Source organism: Lactuca saligna, chromosome 9 (assembly GCF_052625555.1).
Source record: "Lactuca saligna cultivar CGN05327 chromosome 9, ASM5262555v1, whole genome shotgun sequence".
NCBI lineage: Eukaryota > Viridiplantae > Streptophyta > Magnoliopsida > Asterales > Asteraceae > Lactuca > Lactuca saligna.
In genome coordinates this window covers 173,252,776-173,276,457 of record NC_136425.1, presented here as the reverse complement: position 1 = coordinate 173,276,457, position 23,682 = coordinate 173,252,776, and the positions used below count along the sequence as shown (strand labels likewise).

Sequence of the window (23,682 nt, the reverse complement as noted above, 5' to 3'; positions counted from 1 at the left end):
TAAGAACGATACTTGGCTCTGATACCAAATTGAAAATCACATGATGACAGATTAATTGCTTTGATACCAAATTGAAAATCATGACGGAATTGATAAAGATTATGAAAAGATTATACCTGAATAATGCGTTGGATTATCTTGATGATGGATTGTGTTGGATAATTGAATATTTAAATGGATAGTTTGTATAGGACTCTGCTATTCAGAAATAGAACAACTATTTCAACAGATAAGACAATTGAGATCAACTCAAGTCTTAAACACTCAAACTTAACTTGTTCATTTCATTTGGGCAAAGGCCCTATTTATAGGCTCGAAGGAGCCGGTTACATAATTGGTTTGCAATCGTTTGATTGCAAAACGACACACATATTTACATTATAGCCCCCTAGACTATTGAGGGTTACACACTTTATGTTACATCACAAATAATACAACCGACACTTTACATAAAAATATCCTATCGACACTTTTATAAATAAAATAACACTCTTAATTATTCTACTGACACTCTACATAATAAACATTTGACACAAATAAACATAAGCCATATTAGTTTTCCCTGGTCTATTTTAGTAAAAACAAAGGTATTAAATCTCACTAACCATTACAAAATTTGCATCATAAGGAACAAATTTTAATAAATCATCCAATAGTCTATTTTAGTAAAAATGATATTATTTGAACAACTTTAAACAAACTGCTAAGGGTGGGTTCCACAAATAAAAATGATATTATTTGAACAACTGCAAACAAACCGCTAAGGGTTCCATCGCAGGTGTCATGGTGTTCTTCTCCACCGAGAAAAAAATAGACCGATGACTCATCACAAACTATTCATAAAAGATAGAGCCATTGAGCAGGGTAAGCTGCATATTCTTAAGAGAGTGGGTTTATTCACTTATTAGGCATGAGTAGTTGCGGTGCATGACGAGCTCCCTACAAAATTATAATTCCCGTCATGACCTTAAGTTAGAACTATTGCAGCGAAATCCAAACCGACATTTTTTTCCTAATATGTTCATTAATTCACTTAATTGATTTATTATAAATGTTTAAAAGATCAAATTTTTTACCTGGCTGAGATTGCCATTGAATCGGGTAAAAGTGTCACTGTCTGCAAAGCTATAAAGATTTCGTTTAAAGAAAGATATAACCCACAACCTTCACATGTATTCGGTTTTTGTTTCACTTCCACCACCATACAAAGAAAAAACAACAAAAAAATACAAAAGTAAATTTTCTAATAGTGACTGAACATCAAAATCTCCGCCAAGATATATGTTTATGTTTATCCCAAAAAAAAAAAAAAATTATAGATATATGATTTTCTCTCCAAAAAAGCACTAAAAAAATGGTTTAGACTCCAACATACACAAATTGCACCGTATTTCTAACCAATGTGGGATGCTAACAAAAAAACATAAGTCATCTTTGTTTCTTTTTAACTCAATGCGTTGAGCACTTAATCTGACAAGTATATATGGCTGTTTTTTTTACTTAGTCAGGACCAAATGACTTAACAGATTAAGTCAAAAAATAAAAAACTTTGTTTATTGTATTCCGTCACTAACCCTTTTCCTATTTGTCTTTTTTTTTTAATTGCTCTCACGTTAAAACAAATAAATATTATGAAAATTGTTGCATATTTGTGAGTAAGGGTTGTAAGGGTAAAATGGTCACCTTACCGGAACTTGTTAATGGGAAAAAAATAACCCGAATTTTACCCGGCAGTAGCTGCGATGCGTTCTTGAACAGATGTGTTTGGTGGAAGCTTTGATTTGTACACAGGAAATGTCAAAACTACCCCTAGATGATTAGAACCCAGAAGCTTGAAAGGGCTTGCGAGCACGGATTTCCCAGTTAGTATAGCCCTCAATATGTTCTCGTTGCCCTCCTATCATCAAATTCGAGTTCCTTAAATTTAACTTCGAAGGGTATATATTTTATATTTTTATACCTGTATAACAAACATTTATAAAATATAATTATTAAAATAAGTATAAAAAAACATACCTTGCCAGACATCATATCTACCGATTTAAGATAGGAAATGGTTTCTTGGGCGAAAATTACAAGGGCATATTCGTCACGAAATGGTGAGGGCTCTTTCGTCCTTGTTCTTATGGTCCCATCATGTTGTCTCTGGAGGTCTTCTCCCTCGTAATTCATTACCCTTTGTGCATATGCAACTCCACTCAACAAAGGTCGCTCAAATGTTGTTCTTGCTGTGTATTCTGCAAATGTTTCCTAGATTCGAAAAAAAAAAAACAAATTCAATCACAAAAAGATAAACAAACACACATTAATAATGTTCAAACCTGATCGATTGCTAATGGGTTCTTGTAATAATGAAAAGTCAACACCAGAACACCCAAAGCATGTACATGATTTACACTAATCCTAAATTGATCTTGCAACATTCTTGCCCTTTGATCACACATACTCACTAAACCCTATTCGATTCTCTCCTGATGCCCTGCATCTATGCATTTATAAACATAAATGGCGACAAATCCAAAAGAAATGATTCATGACGCTAAGTAAAAACATCAAAAACAGAACTTTGATATTAAATTAACAGTACCTTACAGAGACCATATTCACAATCAAATATATATATATAATTTTCAAGTGTTGCTTTCGATTTTAATTTTTAGAATATTATATATATATATATATATATATATATATATATATATATATATATATATATATATATATATATATATATATATATATATATATATATATATAAGGTGATGTACTTGTGAACTTTATCGCCTCTTCTTTTAATCATTTCCCAAGTTAATCCCTCATTGGATTCAAGTCCAGCTTGCGAAATTTCTAAACATGTTGAGTTAGCAAATACCTTAGGTTCTTTAAACCCTGAAATTTTCAACATCCTTTAATAATGAACAAAACTTAATAGCTAAACTAAAAGATATAATAATTAATAAATATATTATACACCTCTGCGGGTGCACTCCATAATCTTCTCAAATAATAATCAGTGTCTCTGTAGCTAAACAACAATAGTTGGAGGCAACGGTTCTGCTCCCTGAGGATTTGTTGGAACATATATCTGAAAGCAAAAAAGTAATTTATTTAATCTGATAATTAGTCACTTATTTAGTTATTTACATACTTTTATAAAATAATCGATAAGTAGAAGATAACCAGTAATGCGATTGACTACCCCTCCCCTTAAACATATTAGTTTTATCTGAGCCACTGAAGTTGTATAACATATATTCTGAAAACCAACCTTCCAATACCTCATCGAAGCTGCAACGAACAAAAAACGTTTTTAGGCCAAAAAAAATTGAATTGACATTAGTCAAATTATTTCACAAAATTAAATACTTACATTCTAGAAACAAACAAAAAGTTGAAGTAAAATAAATCTCGGAGACTAAAAAAAAAAAAAAAAAGTTGATGTAAAATAGGACATTGATGATTGATCATGATTTACAATCAAAAATCATCATCCCATTGTGTCCAATTAGTTTCAGTACCCCTAGATTAAGTGTCCTCTTTAAAATTAGGCCCACACATCTCGCCTTCACTATCCACCCTTAGGATTGCCTTTTGTTCATTGGATGGTCAAAACTCATCAAACTACCCTTACTATGGAACATACACCCTGCAATTTCATCCCAAAAACATGTCAAATGTTGATGTGGAGTCATTAAATCTTTAAAAAATGAAATCTTGAAAATGGGTTATATTTACTTCTTAGGAAAGGTGCAAATTAGTTGGCAGAACTTGCTTTTATGAGCACCAATTCATCGGAAATGACGACAGATCCATCTGCAGCTATTGAAAAACAATTATCTGTAAATGAAAAGTGAAAGAGAAGTAACCTGTTGTGGGTTGGAAATATGTGAAATTGAATATAACCAAGAGTTGTATTAACACTTATTCCAAAACTACTGGAAACACTGGTAAAGTAACCTTGATATCTGAAAGTAGTATCCTGATAGACATTTTTTGTCATCCATTGAAAGCATTCAATAAATTTGAACTGTACAAAAATTGAAAGTGTCATAGCATGAATAAAAGAAGAAAACCTAAATTGCATCCTTCCGTCCAAATGACAGTACCAATTGAATGATAGTGATAATTATAAAGCTAAATTGCTGTGAACCTGTGACATCCCCAAAATCTCGGCCAGAAAAGACCGATTTTCATTTATGCTTTTAAAATAATTTCAGAGTAAATCCTTTTGATTTGAAAGAGTTGCGGAATTTGTTCCCAAAAAACAAAACGTGATAAAATAATATTTACCAAAGCATTTCATAAAAGAAATGTATTTTCATTATATAATAAGAACTCGGGATGTCATGTTCCGATACAGACCATAAAGCATAAACGATAACATTACAAGTCATTCAACAAATATATACATATACAGACTTGTAAACAAAACAACTTGATGATTCATCCATCTTATGCCCTTGCGCCACTTCCTGGAATACAAATAAAACTGAGTGGGTCAGGCTTGGGAGCCTAGTGAGCATATAGGGTTTTCAACCCACAATAAATAATTATATATAATTTCACCAACCAACAATAACCCAATTACCCATTCCCGTTATTCTCACTTTACGTCCCTAAAACAACTAACACAAGGGACCTAGTCTTAGAATATTTCATCGGGGCGACAACACATGCATTCGGGGGTTTCCCGGTAATATATGTCAAATAAGGCAACCATGAAGGGGGTGGAGTACACCGAATGAACACCCAAGTTCATTAACACCTACAGGTGGCGAACCTGCTAGCGTTCCACACGACTGTCTAGAAAAGTTTGCGGTCGTCATCTAAACTCCGCTAGATGACTGAATAAAAAACAACATCGAGGCCTCTCATATGTTTATCACATGTCAACTATCTACCCATGTTCTACCCGACATATTAGTAGATAAAAATATATATTTTTATACATAGTTTAAAACCTGTATAGCATTCTCACTCAATACATATTCCAAAACAACATATGAGACACAAACACATAACACGTATTTCATAGAGAATAAATCGCATCTATGAGATAGAAAAAAGTGAATATCCATTCACGCATATAACAACAAAATATACACATAACACATATTTCGTATAAAATACTTCATAATTATGCGTTAGAAGAAAGTAACCACACACTCACTTGATCAGAAGATGATCGGACAGCACTACGGCTTATAGAAGTAGTATTCTTCAGTAGATCTGGAAGATCTTCACAAAAACCTGACTCCTCGCGGGCAGAGCTTCGGCTCGGGAAGCGCACTTCTCGGGATCTCGGGAGCGTAAAACTTCCTTCTCAACTTGGATATAAGATCCGGGGTGTCGGGATGGCTTCAGGGGTTTACGCACAGAGCTTCGGCACAAAAAGGAGAAGAAATGAGCAAAAATACCTGGAACCCTCGCATCCTATTTACAGGAGGCTGAGGCCTCGCAGTACGTTGGGCGTACAGCTGTACGCGGGGCGTACACCTCCGAATTCGTCATGGCATGCATCATCCGAAGAACTCGAGTGTGAGGTGCGTCATGCTTCGCGCTACGTTGGGCGTACGCCAGTATGCTGGGCTTACTTCGGATGAGTCCGGTGACTCCTCTTCGGATAATATCGGATATAAGAATTAAATTTAAATATTAATTATTTAATAAACTTTGAAAATTCATATCTTCTTCATACGAACTCCGTTTTCGACGTTCTTTATAACCACGCGTAGGTGAGACTACGCTCTACCACTTTCGTTTAGACTCCGTTGGCTAATTTTGATTTATTTTTATTATTTATTTTTAGTAGGTCCGGACAGGAAAACTTCATTATAAATTCATAACTTCTTCGTCCGACGTCCGTTTTCGCCTAAATTTTCATCGTTTCGCTACTAACAACGAGATCTTTGATTCTCGTTTAGATTGCTTCGGCTAAAAACCGCTCGATCTCAAATCGAGTATTCGGGTTGCATACTGCTAAGTCGAAACTTCGAAAAATCATAACTTCCTCATACGAATTCAGATTTGGGCGTTCTTTTTATGCACGCTTTCGGTTTAACGAACTCTATGACTTTCGTTTAGATCGCTAAGGCTAAATATTTCTCTAACGTAAATTTCACTTTTTACGTCATTCAGCGTTGTCGGTTCTGTCGCGAAACTTCGACAGGTCATAACTTCTTCGTTATAACTCGGATTTCGGCATTCTTTATATCTTCGGAATCCTTGTTTCGACGACTACATATTTATGCAAAGATATCGGGATTATCTCATACTTTAATTTTGATGCTTATTTTATTCTTAATTCATTAAATTATAATAATTAAGAAAATAAACACATAATTCACATAATACTCAAATATTTCATCATTCATACTTTAAAAAGAGTTACGAGGGTTAACCTAGACTATTACATCAATGATAATGCCTAGCCTGGAAACGCGGGCGTTACAATTCTCTCCCCCTTAGGATGATTCCGTCCCCGGAATCACACATCAACAAACAAATGTGGATAGCAACTCAACATGTCACTCTCCGTTTCCCAGGTGAGATTTGACCCATTCATATGTTTCCAACGGACAAGCACTAGTTCCACCATCTTGCGTCGAAGCTTCTTAGTCTTTCAGTCAACAATTGCCTTTGGTTCTTCAATTAACCTCTTGTTTTCATCAATTCTCAATTCAGAAATTGGAATTATATCGGGAACTTCTCCCGTGAACTTCCTCAAATAACACACATGAAAAGTGTTGGGAATTCCATTCAGTTCTTCGGGTAATTCGAGCTTGTAAGCTTGGTTCCCAATTCTCTAAAGAACATTAAACGGTCCAATAAACCTTGGACTCAACTTTCCCCTTTTACCAAATCTTATAAGTCCCTTCCACGACGAGACTTTAAGCAAAACCGAATCTCCAACCTCAAAAGTCATCGATCTTTGCTTCTTGTCAGCATAGCTCTTTGACGATCCTGAGCTGCTAACATTCTTTCCCTGATCACTTTCAACTTCTCAACAGTTTGATGGACCATCTCGGGACCCATAACTGCTTTTCCCCAGCCTCAAGCCAACAAGACGGCGTACGACACTTCTGTCCGTACAGAGCTTGATAAGGTGTCATCTTTATGCTCGAGTGGAAACTATTATTGTAGGAAAATTCTACCAAAGGTAAATGTTCATCCTAATTACCTAGGAATTCCAGGGTACATGCTCTCAGCATATCTTCAAGTGTTTGTATTGTTCTTTCACTCTGACCATCAGTCTGCGGATGGTAAGCTGTACTTAAACATAACTTGGTACCCATTTCCTCTTGTAGACTTTTCCAAAATCTTGAGGTGAAACGGCTATCACGGTCCGATACAATCGTTAATGGAACACTGTGAAGCCTCACAATTTCCTTTACAAAAGAATTCGCAAGCTTTTCCATAGACCATTTCTCATTGGCTGCTATGAAATGTGCACTCTTAGTGAATCGATCAACGACCACCCAAATCATGTCGTGACCACTCTTTGTTCTGGGTAGTTTAGTGACAAAATCCATCGCAATGTCTTCCCATTTACCCATAGGCACAGGTAAAGGTTCTAAACTCCCGTATGGTTTCTGATGTTGTGTCTTGACTCTCGCATAAGTCACACACTCGGCCACATACTTCGCAACATCGAGCTTCATCGTCGGCCACCAGTAGTAGGGTTTTAGGTCCCTATACATTTTAGTGCTACCAGGATGAATCGAGTACATGGTTTTGTGAGCTTCTTCCATCAGAAGATCTCTTATTCCTCCTGACTTAGGTACCCAAATCCGATCTTGGAATACCTTCAGTCCATGACCGTTTATACCAAACACCAACATTTTGCCCAAACGTTCCTCCTTTCGGTCATTCTTCTCAGAAGCTTCCTCTTGAGCTTTCTTTATACTCTCCACAATTGTCGATACAAATTCTATTCTCAATGCTCTCGGTCTCCTTCTTTGAAGATTGACTTTCCGACTGAGAGCATCAGCGACAACATTAGCTTTACCGGGGTGGTAAAGTATCTCACAGTCGTAGTCCTTGAGTAACTCTAGCCAACATCGTTGGCTCATATTTAATTCTTTCTGATTAAAGAGATATTGGAGACTCTTATGATCAGTGAAAAGTTTGCACTTTGTACCATAGAGGTAATGCCTCCATATTTTCAAAGCGAAAACTACCGATACCAACTCCAAATCATGAGTCGGGTAATTCTTTTCATGCTCCTTCAACTGTCGAGACGCATATGCTATCACCTTTTCTCTTTGGTTCAAAACACAACCCAATCCAACCCCAGATGCATCGCTATAGACAACGAAGTCTTCAACTCCATCAGGTAGAGAAAGTATCAGTGCCTTGCATAGCTTCTTCTTTAGCTTTTCGAATGCTTCTTTATGCTTATCACTCCAAGCATAAGTAGCTCCTTTGTGGGTCAAAGTTGTTAATGGAGTAGCAATCGATGAAAAACCTTGGATAAAACTTCGGTAATATCCGGCTAATCCTAAAAAGCTTCGGATCTCCGTGGGACTTTTCGGTTGTTCCCACTTCATTACAGCTTCAATCTTCGCTAGATCAACCATTATCCCTTCTTGGTTGACCACGTGACCCAAGAATTGTACTTCACGAATCCAAAAATCACATTTGGAGAACTTCGCATACAGATTCTCCTTCTTCAAGACTTCTAACACTTCTCGCAAGTGTTTGCCATATTCCTTTTGGCTTTTCGAGTAAATCAGAATGTCGTCTACGAATACTATCACAGATTTATCAAGGAATGGATTACAAACCCTATTCATCAAATCCATGAATGCTGCTGGAGCATTGGTTAGTCCAAACGACATAACCAAGAACTCGTAGTGTCCATATCTAGTTCTGAATGCAGTCTTCTCGATATCCTGCTCTCTCACTTTTAGCTGATGATATCCTGACCTTAGATCGATCTTCGAGAAATAGCTCGAACCTTGCAATTGATCAAACAAGTCATCAATCCTTGGCAACGGGTATCTATTCTTTATTGTTGCCTTGTTCAAATATCTGTAATCGATGCACATTCTCATACTTCCATCTTTCTTCTTCACGAATAACACCAGAGCTCCCCAGGGTGATGAACTAGGTCTAATGAAACCTTTGTCCAATAACTCTTGAAGTTGCATCATTAGCTCCTTCATCTCTATCGGTGCTAATCGATAAGGTGCTTTTGCTATTGGTGTGGTCCCTGGTAACAAGTCTATTCTGAACTCCACTTGTCTATCAGGTGGTAATCCAGGAAGATCTTCAGGAAATACTTCCGGATAATCACACACCACTGGGATGATCTGCATCACCTGCTTTTCCTTCTTAGCAACAATCACGAATACTAAGTATGATGTACATCCCTTGGTCAAACACTTTCTGGATTTCATTAGAGAAATGATTCCAGAATTTACTCTGCGTTTTCCCCATCCACCATAAACGAATCTTTCCATGGCGGGTTTACTTTAACTATCTTCTTCTTGCATAATATTTCGGCGTCATTGGCGCTAAGCCAATCCATTCCCAGAACGACGTCGAAACCATTAAGTTCGATAGGCAATAATTCCTCATGAAACGTATTCCCATTAAGGTCGATTAAGATGTTTTTCATACGATGGCTAACAGGTACAAACTTGCCACTAGCAACTTCGACTAATAAAGCATTATCTAGTCTATCAACAGGCAAAGCTAGTTTTCTACCAAACTCATGCGAAATAAAGGAGTAGTTGGCTCCAGAATCAAACAAAATTTGAGCAGGTAATTTGTTTACGAGAAAGGTACCTGAAGCGACATCAGCTTCATCTTTAGCAGCCTCAAGTGTCATCTGGAAGGCTCTCGCCTTCGGCTTTGGTGGAATGTTGGGCTTAGTTGCCTCCTTCTTCTTCGGACAGTCTTTCAAAATGTGCCCCTCTTCATTGCAACCAAAGCACATCCTTTTGTTGGACGGACACTCATTGGCAAAATGCCCAATTTTTCCACACTTGTAGCAGGTTACATCCTCACTACACTTCCCAAAGTTTTTTTTCTTACACTTATCACACCATTTCGTTTCGCCTCCTTTTCATCCAAACTTTTTCGAATCAGATTTCGAAAATTTTCGTCTCTTACCGGAACCAGATGTTCCCTCAAACTTTCTCTTCTCACCAACCTCAACCTTGTTGGTGGTTCTCCCCTTAATCATGTTCTCAATAGACTTGGCAGCTCAAATATCTGCCTCTAGAGTAGGTGCCTAACGAACTGGCATTGCGTACTCCCATGAGAGTCCCTTTGCATACCGGTCAACCTTTGTCAACTCATCTGGAACGATGCGCAAAGCAAACTCCATCTTATCGCTAAAGTTATTAGTGTATTCATCAACTGACATGCTGCCTTTCGTCAATGTCAGAAACTTGTTCTCTAATTCCAACAGATTTTGAGCCGAGCAGAACTTGCACGTGAACTGCACCAAGAATTCCGCCCATGTCAATTGCAATGGCTCATTGGGGCTTAAAGTCTTACCTAGAGTGTTCCACCAACGAACGGATCCACCTCGGAACTAACGCACTGCGAACGTGGTCTGCAACTTGCCTCTGCAGCCACAAGTCATGAAGGCTAAATCCATTTCGGAGATCCAATCCATCACTCCGATCGGGTCCTCCTTTCCAGTGAAGGTCGCTGGTTTGCAAGTCAGAAAGTCCTTGTACTTGCATCCCATTCCATCATTCCTTCCATCATGGTTGTTTTGCCTAACTATCGGTGGGTTGGCTTGACCAACAGACCCACTGAAGTTTCCACCTTCCGAGTGCCCTTCATTTAATTCGGGATCTTCCACTTGAATTAACAGTTCTTCACGATTATATTGAAGCAAACGTCTCGTTTCATCCATCTAATGATCCAACATCGTTTGAATCATCAATTGTACACTAGCCATTGTTATCGGCTCAGGTGCTGCTGCTACGATAGGTATTTGCTCAATCAATAGTGGTTGGTTCCTGTTTTCATCAGCATTTCCGACTCCACTCCTCGTTCTCACCACTTTTATCTACACACCAAATAAGGTGAAATTAGATCCTCATTCACGATAGATATTCAAATCATTCTTATCACTCCGAAACGTTTATATGCTAGTTCTAATATCGTAGACGTACGCTTAGAATCCTACACACATAAAGTTTCTAGATCCGGTCGGCAACAGACCATAGATCCAAACAGATAATATCATATACGACAACATATAACATTTAGCACATAAAAGCATTTTAGGCCATTTTCCTAAAATAAACTAGTGCTCGTGTCAAAAACATAACAGACACATATCTCAAAACGTCACTTAGCATTCTAAGTTTAAGTCTAGATATCCAAAAAATTCCTAGTTCGCTAAAACTAATGCTATGATACCAACTGTGACATCCCCAAAATCTCGGCCAGAAAAGACCGATTTTCATTTATGCTTTTAAAATAATTTCAGAGTAAATCCTTTTGATTTGAAAGAGTTGCGGAATTTGTTCCCAAAAAACAAAACGTGATAAAATAATATTTACCAAAGCATTTCATAAAAGAAATGTATTTTCATTATATAATCAAAACTCGGGATGTCATGTTCCGATACAGACCATAAAGCATAAACGATAACATTACAAGTCATTCAACAAATATATACATATACAGACTTGTAAACAAAACAACTTGATGATTCATCCATCTTATGCCCTTGCGCTACTTCCTGGAATACAAATAAAACTGAGTGGGTCAGGCTTGGGAGCCTGGTGAGCATATAGGGTTTTCAACCCACAATAAATAATTATATATAATTTCACCAACCAACAATAATCCAATTACCCATTCCCGTTATTCTCACTTTACGTCCCTAAAACAACTAACACAAGGGACCTAGTCTTAGAATATTTCATCGGGGCGACAACACATGCATTCGGGGGTTTCCCGGTAATATATGTCAAATAAGGCAACCATGAAGGGGGTGGAGTACATCGAATGAACACCCAAGTTCATTAACACCTACAGGTGGCGAACCTGCTAGCGTTCCACACGACTGTCTAGAAAAGTTTGTGGTCGTCATCTAAACTCCGCTAGATGACTGAATCAAAAACAACATCGAGGCCTCTCATCTGTTTAGCACACGTTAACTATCTACCCATGTTCTACCCGACATATTAGTAGATAAAAATATATATTTTTATACATAGTTTAAAACCTGTATAGCATTCTCATTCAATACATATTCCAAAACAACATATGAGACACATACACATAACACGTATTTCATAAAGAATAAATTGTATCTATGAGATAGAAGAAAGTGAATATCCATTCACGCATATAACAACAAAATATACACATAACACGTATTTCGTATAAAATACTTCATAATTATGCGTTAGAAGAAAGTAACCACACACTCACTTGATCAGAAGATGATCGGACAACACTACGGCTTATAGAAGTAGTATTCTTCGGAAGATTTGGAAGATCTTCATAAAAACCGGACTCCTCGCGGGCAGAGCTTCGGCTCGGGAATCGCACTTCTCAGGATCTCGGGAGCGTAAAACTTCCTTCTCAACTTGGATATAAGATCCGGGGTGTCGGGATGGATTCGGGGGTTTACGCACAGAGCTTCAGCATAAAAAAGAGAAGAAATGAGCAAAAATACCCGAAACCCTCGCATCCTATTTATAGGAGGCTGAGGCCTCGCAGTACACTGGGCGTACAGCCGTACGCGGGGCGTACACCTCCGAATTCGTCATGGCATGCGTCATCCGAAGAGCTCGAGTGCGAGGTGCGTCATGCTTCGCTGTACGCTGGGCTTACTTCGGATGAGTCCGGTGACTCCTCTTCGGATAATATCGGATATAAGAATTAAATTTAAATATTAATTATTTAATAAACTTTGAAAATTCATATCTTCTTCATACGAACTCTGTTTTCGACGTTCTTTATATCCACACGTAGGTGAGACTACGCTCTACAACTTTCGTTTAGACTCCGTCGGCTAATTTTGATTTATTTTTATTATTTATTTTTAGTAGGTCTGGACAGGAAAACTTCATTATAAATTCATAACTTTTTCGTCCGACGTCCGTTTTCGCCTAACTTTTCATTGTTTCGCTACTAACAACGAGATCTTCGATTCTCGTTTAGATTGCTTCGGCTAAAACCGCTCGATCTCAAATCGAGTATTCGAGTTGAATACTGCTAAGTCGAAACTTCGAAAAATCATAACTTCCTCATACGAAGTCAGATTTGGGCGTTCTTTTTATGCACGCTTTCGGTTTAACGAACTCTATGACTTTCGTTTAGATCGCTAAGGCTAAATATTTCTCTAACGTAAATTTCACTTTTTACGTCATTCAGCGTTGTCGGTTCTGTCGCGAAACTTCGACAGGTCATAACTTCTTCGTTATAACTCGGATTTCGCATTCTTTATATCTTCGGAATCCTTGTTTCGACAACTACATATTTATGCAAAGATATCGGGCTTATCTCATACTTTAATTTTAACGCTTATTTTATTCTAAATTCATTAAATTATAATAATTAAGAAAATAAACACATAATTCACATAATACTCAAATATTTCATCATTAATACTTTAAAAAGAGTTACAAGGGTTAACCTATACTATTACATCAATGATAATACCTAGCCTGGAAACGTGGGCGTTACAGATGCCGACCATCGGAGACACTTACCAGCAGGAAGGAATGTGTTTCCCACTTTGATTCGAAGGGGAAAGGGAGCCGGTCTCAACGTATTGTATCAAACGCGGCGAAATGCCTTTTTTGACAAAATGGAACTTGGATTAAGAAAATTGAAACACAAAAAAGGGGGAAAAGGGATTGGGTTGTGATAACACCCAAATTGATGCTGGTCGGGGCTGTTGCGCCGCTTCGATTGTCCCAGTCCCGTCGTTAGAACCAAAATCGAAACCCGGTCGATGGTCAGAACCTAAATCGGAATGACCTAGATACAATGTTGCAAACAAAACATCGATGAAAAGAGTCGGAGGGGACGACCTGAGGATTTCTTCGCAATATCCAACCCATTATGTCCTCAAGGCGCGTCAATAAATGAGTCGAATGGTCCGATTATTTACCCTTTTCTTCTTCACACTGGAATCAGAGGTCTCTTCCCTGTCGATCTCCTCCAATGGAAAACAATTTCGTCATATATGAAGAATATTACAGATTTTTGGATCTGAATAGAAACTATCAATTCTAGGGTTTCATGTTTCCCTTGATGATTATTCCATTAAAAAATCGGTGGTTCATGCTGCTTAACTGGAGTAAAATCCAACCAACACCGTCCTCTACCTAAGCGGTAGCGGTTCATACCTCAATACCTGCTGAAGAAGAATGCCAACCGGACATAGAACACATAAATAGTGTAACAGTGAGATTATTTGAGGCGGAGGCATGCCGGTGGTGGTTTTCTGTAAGAAGCGGAGTCGAAGATGAAGAAAAAGATGTGTATGAAGAGAGAGGTAAGGAATAGAGAGGCGGTGGAAAATTCCAGATGCTAATATAAACATCAACAAATCTGACGGGCAATGAACGACGTGTCCACAAAGAATACAAATATTGACATAAAACGATTCTAAAGACGATTTGAACACACATACATAAAGGGGGACCATTCTTGCCAAAAAAAAATGCCACTTGACTGCTAAAACTTTTCATAACTTTAATAATAATAATAATAATAATAATAATAATAATAATAATAATAATAATAATAATAAATCTTCGAAAGAAGTGGTTTTAATACGAACTTTTTTTTACGCGCCATTCCGTTGTACCGATTGAGGATTACAGCCAAGCATGTTAGTAGGAAGGACTGAAATTAATGAGTCGGTCCTTTCATTCCTCATCCCAACCCCTTTAAGAAAATAAATTCCAAAAAGCAACAAAGCAGAAAAATATATTTAAAAAAAAAAAAATCAAAGAAGAAGAATAAGGCCAGAGGAGGTTGTTTGTTGTCCATGTTAAGTAAAGCCATCTTTTTTCTGCATATATATATATATAGATACACATAGATCTGTATCTCACTTTTCTCATTTCACTACAGAAAAACGGTGGACCAGATGACCAAAGCGTCGCCGTTTTTGGTGTCGGTGCTTCTTTTTCTTCTGTTTCAGTTCATCAATGGCGAAGACCCATACAGGTTCTTCACTTGGAATGTCACTTATGGTGATATTTACCCTCTTGGAGTCAAACAACAGGTTCCTTTTTTTCTTCTTTTTCAAGAAATCTCGCTTCCATTGATGAAGAAGTAAATATTAAAGAAGAAGAAATATCGATTTGTCTGTGCAGGGGATATTGATAAATGGACAGTTTCCAGGGCCTCAAATTGATTCTGTAACAAATGATAACTTGATCATCAACGTTTTCAATAGCTTGGATGAACCGTTTCTTCTTTCTTGGTTAGTTCTTCAATTTTCTCTGTGTGAAATTATGACTTTTTTTCGTTGGGAGTTGCAGGTTGTTCTTAAAATTTCACCATGCTTTAGCGACTTGTACTCATACATATTGTTGTTGTAGCTCACTATGCTATAATGACTTGTACTTTATTAGATTAAATCACTTTTTAATGACTTTGGGACTTGCAAAATCGTATTCATATTCAACGTGCTTTATGACTTGTACTTAATTTTGCATCTTCGTGCTTTACTGACTTGTACTTTAGGGATGGGATTATGCAACGGAGAAACTCATGGCAAGACGGCGTTTTCGGTACAAACTGCCCGATCCCGCCGGGGGGAAACTTCACTTACAGTCTTCAAGTGAAAGATCAGATCGGTAGCTTCTTTTACTTCCCTTCACTTGCTTTCCACAAGGCTGCCGGAGGCTATGGTGGCATCAAAGTCGCTAGTCGCTCAGTTATTCCAGTTCCCTTCTCACCACCCGCCGGAGATTACACTGTACTCGCCGGAGACTGGTTCAACCAAAACCACACGGTGATTACTCCTAGTCTTTGATTCTTGGTGTGGTCCAACTGTTTGATGAGATGCCTAGCTGAAAGTAGATCGTTTTTTTTTTCTTGAATGTAACAGGATCTAAAAGCAATTCTGGACAACGGGCATGATCTTCCGTTCCCAGATGGACTTCTAATCAACGGACGTGGATCAAATGGCTTTACATTTAACGTTGATCAAGGTTCGTACTTTGTAAAGTTCAAATCTTGAATCACTCATGGTGTTAATAATCAAACATTCAACAAGATTGATGATTTTTTCGTTTAAACTATTTTTACAGGTAAAACTTACAGATTCAGGGTATCAAACGTTGGTCTAACAACTTCAATAAACTTCAGAATCCAAGGTCATAAGCTAATTCTAGTTGAAGTAGAAGGAACTCATTCACTACAAAACACATATGATTCAATCGACATCCATTTGGGTCAATCTTACTCCATATTAGTCACCACCGACCAACCTCCTAAAGATTACTACGTTATCGTCTCAACCCGATTCACCACACCAGTCCTCACAACCACATCGGCTCTACACTACAGCAACGCAGTCACTGGTCTTGATGACACACCTCCCGGTGGACCCACAACTGAAATCGACTGGTCACTCAACCAAGCAAGATCACTCAGGTAATTCAAAACGCCTCACACACCAACTGTTCGATGAAATGCCTCAATGAACTTAACACTCACATACATGTCTTTTTCGTGTTGAAATAGGCGAAATTTGACTGCAAGTGGACCAAGGCCAAACCCACAGGGGTCTTACCACTACGGGTTGATCAACACTACTCGGACTATTAGGGTTGTGAATTCTGCACCGGTTGTTGGTGGGAAGCAGAGATATGCGGTTAATGGTGTCTCGTTTGTTTCACCGGATACACCTCTTAAGCTTGCTGATTATTTCAAGATTTCGGGTGTTTTTAGTCTTGGTAGCATTCAGGATGGCCCGAGTGGTGGTGTGAACCTGCAAACCGCCGTAATGCCGGCTGATTTTAGAGGGTATGTGGAGGTGGTGTTTGAGAATCCGGAAGATTCCGTACAATCTTGGCATGTTGATGGCCACCATTTCTTTGTTGTCGGGTAATCTTTTATTCTTCAAAACTCACATGACATGACAGAACAGGTACAAGTTGTACTGTGTTTGACAACTGATAGTCAAATAACTTGTTACATTGTGACAATAACAGGATGGATGGAGGGCAATGGTCAGAGGCAAGCCGGACCGGCTACAATTTACGCGACACAATTTCACGTGTTACCGTGCAGGTACAATCTTTAATCTGTCAGCCAGCAGTTGCAGTGTGGGAGTTTTAATTCCAATGTGGATTGGGCTCTTTGTGGGCACTGGACTTGTTGTGTATCTGATTTACATCTCATATGATGTTCTTGATACGTAGTGTGGTCCAGCTCAGGGGTTGTTGAAAATTTGGTATTTTGGTTTTCAGGTATACCCGAAGTCATGGACCGCGGTTTACATGCCGTTGGATAACGTGGGAATGTGGAATGTGCGGTCCGAGAATTGGGCTCGACAGTATTTAGGTCAACAATTTTATCTTCGAGTTTACTCGCCGGCTAATTCTTGGAGAGATGAGGCTCCGATTCCAAATAATGTTATTCTTTGTGGGCGGGCGGTTGGACATCAACCTTAAAATTTGTTCTGAAGTAAGCATTTGTTTAGGAGTAATGAAAGAGAGGCTGTTTACGAGGTTATATACAAAAGAAATTTCGAATTAGTACAAACATATTTTCTTTGAATTAAATGTGGTTAATTTGGTTGTAGAACATGGTTCAATATATTTATTTTGGGGTTATGGAATTTACATTTATAGTGCAAAAGCAAACGGTAATCAATATGTATGTTGTGTTTATTATAAACTCGAGCAAGGTATCCGAATAAAAGGTCACAAACATTGAGATTGATGAACTTGAGCAAAGGATCATAAAATTGGCCAAAAAGTGCAAACCCCAAACAAGAAGCAGTAACGTTACCACGTAGTAACTACCGGCGACAACTGACGCAATCGGTCATCCAAATGTCTATAAACAATGTAGCGATAAATTTATAAGGAAGTAGTGTGGATGTATATTTACCACAGTTTTTACGCATGGTCGATGTGTTCCACCTTCCCTAGTAAGAAGAAAATGTTTACACCAACACTACCACAATTTCATAAAAACATCCCTAGTAACCAGAAGAAAATGTTTACACTAACACTACCACAATTTAATAAAAACAAGTTAAGGGAGGTAAGAAGTAGGCAGATGATGATGGTGATGGTAGATAAAAAACTTTTGACAATGACATCCTGCATAGAAAGATAGAAAATAGATGTTGCGAGTAAGTGTCCACATCGAGTAATCCCGTGCAGTACGAAACATTAGTCCATGATAGAAATAAAAAAATTAATAAATAGATAAAAACTAGTTTGTCCTTAAGGCTGTCAAAAAGTCTTGTGGGATTCCGAATCCGTAGGGCCCCGATCCCATACGGGGAATATTTGTTAAAAAAATTGGGGGCGGAGACGAGGGTAAGAATCCTCCCCCCCCCCCCCCCCCCCCCCCCCCCCCCCACACACACACACACACATTCTTTGTATCATCAAAAAAATTCTTGAAACTTTTAAAATCAATCCATAAATCATCATCGTTAACAATTTAGTTTTCAAAACATGTTTAATATCAGAGTTTTCCCCAAAATCATAAATCCAAAACACGAGAAGGTGCATGATCATGCATTCGTCTTCCCGTGATCATTTGAAGTACCTGAAATATAACTTAAAACTGTAAGCCCAAAGATTAATGAGTTTCCCACAAGGTACCAACACACAAACTAATAACACATATACAATAACAACATATTATGGGTCCAATCAACCATCGGGTTGGAATGTCAACATACTATGGGTCCAGTCAACCATCGGGTTGGAATACCTCAAGCCCTCAACCATCGTGTTTGAATGCCAACATACTATAGGTCCAATCATCATCGGGATGGAATACCCTCAGGCTCATTCAACCATCGGGTTGGAATGCCCCAGCCTGTTGGCTTATGTAAAAAGCAGTGAAGCCTCAGCCACTGACCAAACATGTGCACATATAACAGAGAATCATATAACAGTCTACAGCCAGTTAAACAGATCTAACAGATCACCAAAGCATAGCATCATCCTATATACCAAGATACCGATCTAACATATCACTAAAGCATAACATCATCCTATAAACCAAAATATTGATCTAAAAGGTCACTACAATACGATAACATGCATAACCGGATATCAATCCAATAGCGCAACATTGGTTCCTTCGACCCGCGAGAACCGTGAGGCAAACTCACATCGCAAATTGAACAGAACTGATGAGGCCCGACTTCGAATCTCAACTCTCTAAACGATACCTATTTCCACCATATGACCAGTTCCATTAAAATCCAAAATACCCAAAATGTCCTCAAGGTCAAACTTGGTCAAAGTCAACTGGTCAAACCCACTAAGTCAACCGAGTAAACCAGCCGAGTCAACTCAACAAGGCTGACCCATACGAGCACGCGGGGCGTACTCCGGAGGTACGCTTAGCGTATGTGAAGCCTCGCATTGACCACCATTGGGGTGGTTGAATGAGTACGCAGGGCGCACTCCCACTTGCGCAGGGCATAACCTAGCAACCCCAAAAAGTTCATTAAGTGCTTAATGGATTAAGCACTCAAGCCCAAACTTCAGATCTACGGTCCAACTGCATCCTAGAGTCATAAAGTTTCCAACTTTGTGACTTTAAAAGTCTACAAAGTGCTTAACACAAGGTCTTAATCCATTAAGACCTTCTACAAGATGCATGAAACAGTTCTAGTAATTGGGACCTCATTTTTATGGCTTAGGACCCCTACTAGGGTCTGGAAGGACACCTCAAAATGACAATAACCAGCCATGCACAATATGGGACCTTTGGGACAAGAAAAGCAACATAAAACACCCAAAAATGGGATCTAACATCCAAGACATCAAGGTAGAGAATTTATACCTTTTGGAGCTTCTCAAGAAGGCTAAGATCTCAGATATACAAGCTTGCTTCCACTTCAAGGATCCTTGATGCAACTTCTTCTTCCTTTAACACACCAACAACACACTCTTGAGCTCAAAACACACACTAAGGGGGCTAGGGTTTGCAAAAACGTCTCAAAGGATGTGGAGGCTGAAAATGTGGTGAGAAATGAACCATAATGTTGCTTAAATACCACCCAGGCCCTAAAAATTGGGGTTTCCTCCTGACATTACTAGTACTCTCAGCATACACACGTACGTTTGGCATACTCTTCCTGCCCAAATTATGAAATTGCCACTAAAGCTTCAAAGCATATTTCTTGGACTTAGGGACCAATTTGACATGAAATAGAATTATGCGGATGAATTTAAAAGTACCTGAACAACAGGATGTTACAATTCTCCCCCACTTGAACTATACTTCGTCCTCGAAGTCTGTTGCGGCAAACAAATTTGTATAATGCTCCCGCATCTCAGCCTTCGGCTCCCAGGCCCACTTGGAGCCCCTTCGATGTTGCCACTGTACCTTTACCAAAGGTACTTCCTTGCTACGTAAAACCTTTACCTTCCTTTCCAAGATAGCTACCGACCTCTCAACATAGTTCATGTGCTCATCGACCTGAATGTCATCCAAGGAAACCACTACATCTTTATCTAATACGCACTTTCGTAGCTGCAAAACATGGAAAGTGTTATGAAACTGACTGAGCTCCCTAGGAAGATCCAATATGTAAGCAACCTTGCCAACCCTGGAAATCACCCGAAAAGGCTCAATATACTGGGGCCCCAACTTTCCCCTCTTCCTGAAGCGTATCACACCTTTCCAAGGTGAAACCTTTAGTAATACCATGTCGCTGACCTAAAACTCCAACTCGGATCGGCGTCGGTCGCCATAGCTCTTCTGCCAACTCTGAGCAGTCATTAGACTCTGCCTGATCTGCTGAATCACCTATGTGGTCTGAAGGACCACTTCGGTCCGCCCCATAACCCTGTGACCAACCTTAACCCAACAAACCAAGGTACGACATCTCCGCCCATACAAGAGCTCGAAGGTCGGAGAACCAATGTTGGAGTGATAATTGTTATTGTAGGAAAACTCCACAAGAGGTAGGTAGGAGTCTCAGCTCTCACCAAAATCGATAACACAAACCCGCAACATATCCTCACGGGTCTGTATTGTTCACTCACTCTGGACGTTGGTATGCGAATGATAAGTAGTGCTGAAGTGCAACCTTGTACCCAGTTCCTCGTGGAAGCCAAAAATAGAAAGTGAACCGAACATCACGATCTGAAACAATGGAGACGGGAACCCCATGGCGAGCAACGATCTTGCGAACATACACATCAGCCAACTTCTCGGTCGAAGAACTCTCCAGAATCTCCAGAAAGTGGGCACTCTTGGTCAATCAATCCACGATAACCCAGATAGCATCAAAAGCCTTTGCCGTCTTCGAAACCTTGGTGATAAAATCCATCGAAATCTACTCCCATTTCCACATGGAAACCTACAAAGACGGCAGTTTGCCATGCGACCTCTGATGCTCAGCCTTGACCATCCTACAGGTCATGCATCTCTCAACATACCAAGCTATCTTTCGCATCATAGATGGCCACCAATAGCTCAATCTCAAATCTCGGTACATCTTAGTGCCCCCGGATGAATAGAAAAACGAGACTTATGATCCTCCTCCAACACAATCTGTCTGACCCTGCCAGATATCGAAAACCATACCTGACCACATCGGTCAACAACCCTTGACTATTCGGGATAAATCTGACAATCTCACCCCAGATCCTCTCTTTCTTCCAATTCTCTTCCTGAACACCATCGGCTTGAGCCTCCCTGATCAATCCCAAAAGTGGGGAACCTATTGATATCCTCATACACGACACCCCAACTAAAGACCCATCCAACTTGCGGCTCAAAGCATTAGCCACTACATTCGCTTTACGTAGATGATAAATGATCTTGCAGTCATAATCCTTCACTACGTCTAGCCACCTATGTTGCCTCATGTTCAGGTTTGGCTGATTCATAATATGCCTCAGACTCTTGTGATCCGTGTAGATAGTGCAACGGAACCCATATAGATAGTTTCTCCAAATCTTGAGGGCAAAAATCGTTGCCCCCAACTCCAGGTCATGACTGAGATATCGCGTCTCATGCGGCTTCAGCTTTCGCGAAGCATAAGAAATCACACGTCCCCACTACATGAGGATTTCCCCAAACCGGTGATGGATGCATCACAGAACACCACAAAGTCCTTAGTCCCCTCTGGGAGGGTCAATAACGGGGCCTCGCATAATCTCTACCAAAGAGTCTCAAATGTTGACTACTGCTCAGGGCCCCACTGGAAATCCACCCCCTTTCTCGTCAGACGAGTGAGGGGTACCGCAATCTTGGAGAATCCTAAATAAATCTCCAATAGTACCCTGTCAAACCCAAGAAAATCCTAATATATGAGGGAGATTTTAGAACCTCCCACTGCATCACGACCTCGATCTTGGCCGGATCGACCAAAATCACATCCTAGTTAATGAGGTGCCCAAGGTATTGGACCTCTTGTAACCAAAAATCACACTTCGAGAACTTAGCATAAAGCCATTCTCGCCTCAAAACCCCCAGAAGCTCGTGAAGATGCTCCGTATGTTGCTCTCTGGTCTTGGAATACACCAAGATATCATCAATAAACACAATAACAGAACGATCGGGCATCGGCCGGCATACCCGATTCATCAAATTTATGAACATCGCAGGCGTATTGGTGAGCACAAATGGCATTATCACGAACTCGTAATGCCCATAACGAGTTTGAAACGCGGTCTTCTCCACGTCCTACTATCTTACTCTAACCTAATGATACCCAGACCTCATATCTATCTTGGAGAACCAAGATGCACCCTGCAACTAATCGAAGAGGTCATCAATCCGTGGAAGGGGATTACGGTTCTTCACCGTTAACTTGTTCAACTCCCGATAATCAATGCACATACGGTGTTAACCATCATTCTTCTTGACGATCAGTATCAGCACTCCCCACGGAGAACTGCTCGGTCTGATGAACTGCTTGCCTAACAGCTCTTGCAGCTGAGATGACAACTCCTACATCTCAGGCGGTGCCAAGAGGCACGGCGCCTTGGCGATCGGTGTCGCACAAGGCACAAGGTCAATTCTAAACTCAACCTGCCTCTCAGGAGGCACACCGAGCAACACCTCTGTAAACGCATTTGCAAACTCCTTGACAACCGGTACGTCTGAAACTGAAGCTTGATCCCCAACCCGCTTTTCCACTACATAAGCCAAGTAGCCCACACACCCATTCTGGATATACTGTCAAGCCCTAGATGTTGAACAAAACCCTCAACCCATCTTGTTGCCCTCTCCATAGATAACTAGTTCTCCCCTACTTGGGGTTCAAACTACCATGTGCTGGCCCTTACAATCAATCATAGCCCCGAACCAGCTCAGCCAATCCTTACCCACAATCACGCAAACATCCCCCATGGGAATAAGGATCAGTGCGATCGAATAAGGCACCCCCGAAGATCTCCATTACACAACCTTGATACACTGATGACACATAAATCCCATGTTCGTTGAAAATAGAAACCCGCAACGGACACTCTAACTCCCCAATAGGCATATTAAACCCTCTACTGAACGAAC

The 23,682-nt window shown here is 39.6% G+C and overlaps 2 protein-coding genes across 4 annotated transcripts; one reads left to right on the top strand and one right to left on the bottom strand.

The window, feature by feature from the left end:
- Positions 1–269: 269 nt before the first annotated feature.
- Positions 270–2,592, bottom strand: LOC145018109 (histidine kinase CRE1-like). Its single transcript, XM_078976026.1, has 4 exons — positions 2,322–2,592; positions 2,017–2,250; positions 1,077–1,897; positions 270–939 (listed from the first exon to the last, which is right to left on the bottom strand). The coding sequence occupies exons 1-3, from the start codon at positions 2,442–2,444 to the stop codon at positions 1,724–1,726; spliced, it is 531 nt and encodes a 176-aa protein (XP_078832152.1). The 5' UTR covers positions 2,445–2,592; the 3' UTR covers positions 270–939; positions 1,077–1,723.
- A 12,249-nt stretch (positions 2,593–14,841) lies between these two features.
- Positions 14,842–17,798, top strand: LOC145014870 (L-ascorbate oxidase homolog). 3 transcript variants are annotated; one of them, XM_078973309.1, is made up of 9 exons: positions 14,842–14,988; positions 15,073–15,226; positions 15,318–15,427; positions 15,691–15,961; positions 16,058–16,160; positions 16,260–16,605; positions 16,696–17,058; positions 17,166–17,244; positions 17,424–17,798. In XM_078973309.1, exons 2-9 carry the CDS (start codon positions 15,089–15,091, stop codon positions 17,625–17,627), a joined length of 1,614 nt encoding a protein of 537 aa, XP_078829435.1. In that variant the 5' UTR covers positions 14,842–14,988; positions 15,073–15,088; the 3' UTR covers positions 17,628–17,798. The 3 variants fall into 3 exon arrangements, with proteins under 3 accessions (XP_078829435.1, XP_078829436.1, XP_078829437.1); XM_078973310.1 differs by having other exon boundaries at positions 14,885–14,993; XM_078973311.1 differs by having other exon boundaries at positions 14,939–14,972.
- Positions 17,799–23,682: the final 5,884 nt, after the last annotated feature.

Coding starts and splice junctions, on each gene's coding strand:
- LOC145014870 (XM_078973309.1), top strand. CDS start 15,089: ATGACCAAAGCGTCGCCGTTTTTGGTGTCGGTGCTTCTTTTTCTTCTG. Junction 15,227..15,317: donor CTCTTGGAGTCAAACAACAG/GTTCCTTTTTTT, acceptor TTGTCTGTGCAG/GGGATATTGATAAATGGACA. Junction 15,962..16,057: donor GGTTCAACCAAAACCACACG/GTGATTACTCCT, acceptor TGAATGTAACAG/GATCTAAAAGCAATTCTGGA.
- LOC145018109 (XM_078976026.1), bottom strand. CDS start 2,444: ATGTGTGATCAAAGGGCAAGAATGTTGCAAGATCAATTTAGGATTAGT. Junction 2,251..2,321: donor ACCCATTAGCAATCGATCAG/GTTTGAACATTA, acceptor TTTCGAATCTAG/GAAACATTTGCAGAATACAC. Junction 1,898..2,016: donor TAGATATGATGTCTGGCAAG/GTATGTTTTTTT, acceptor ATTTGATGATAG/GAGGGCAACGAGAACATATT.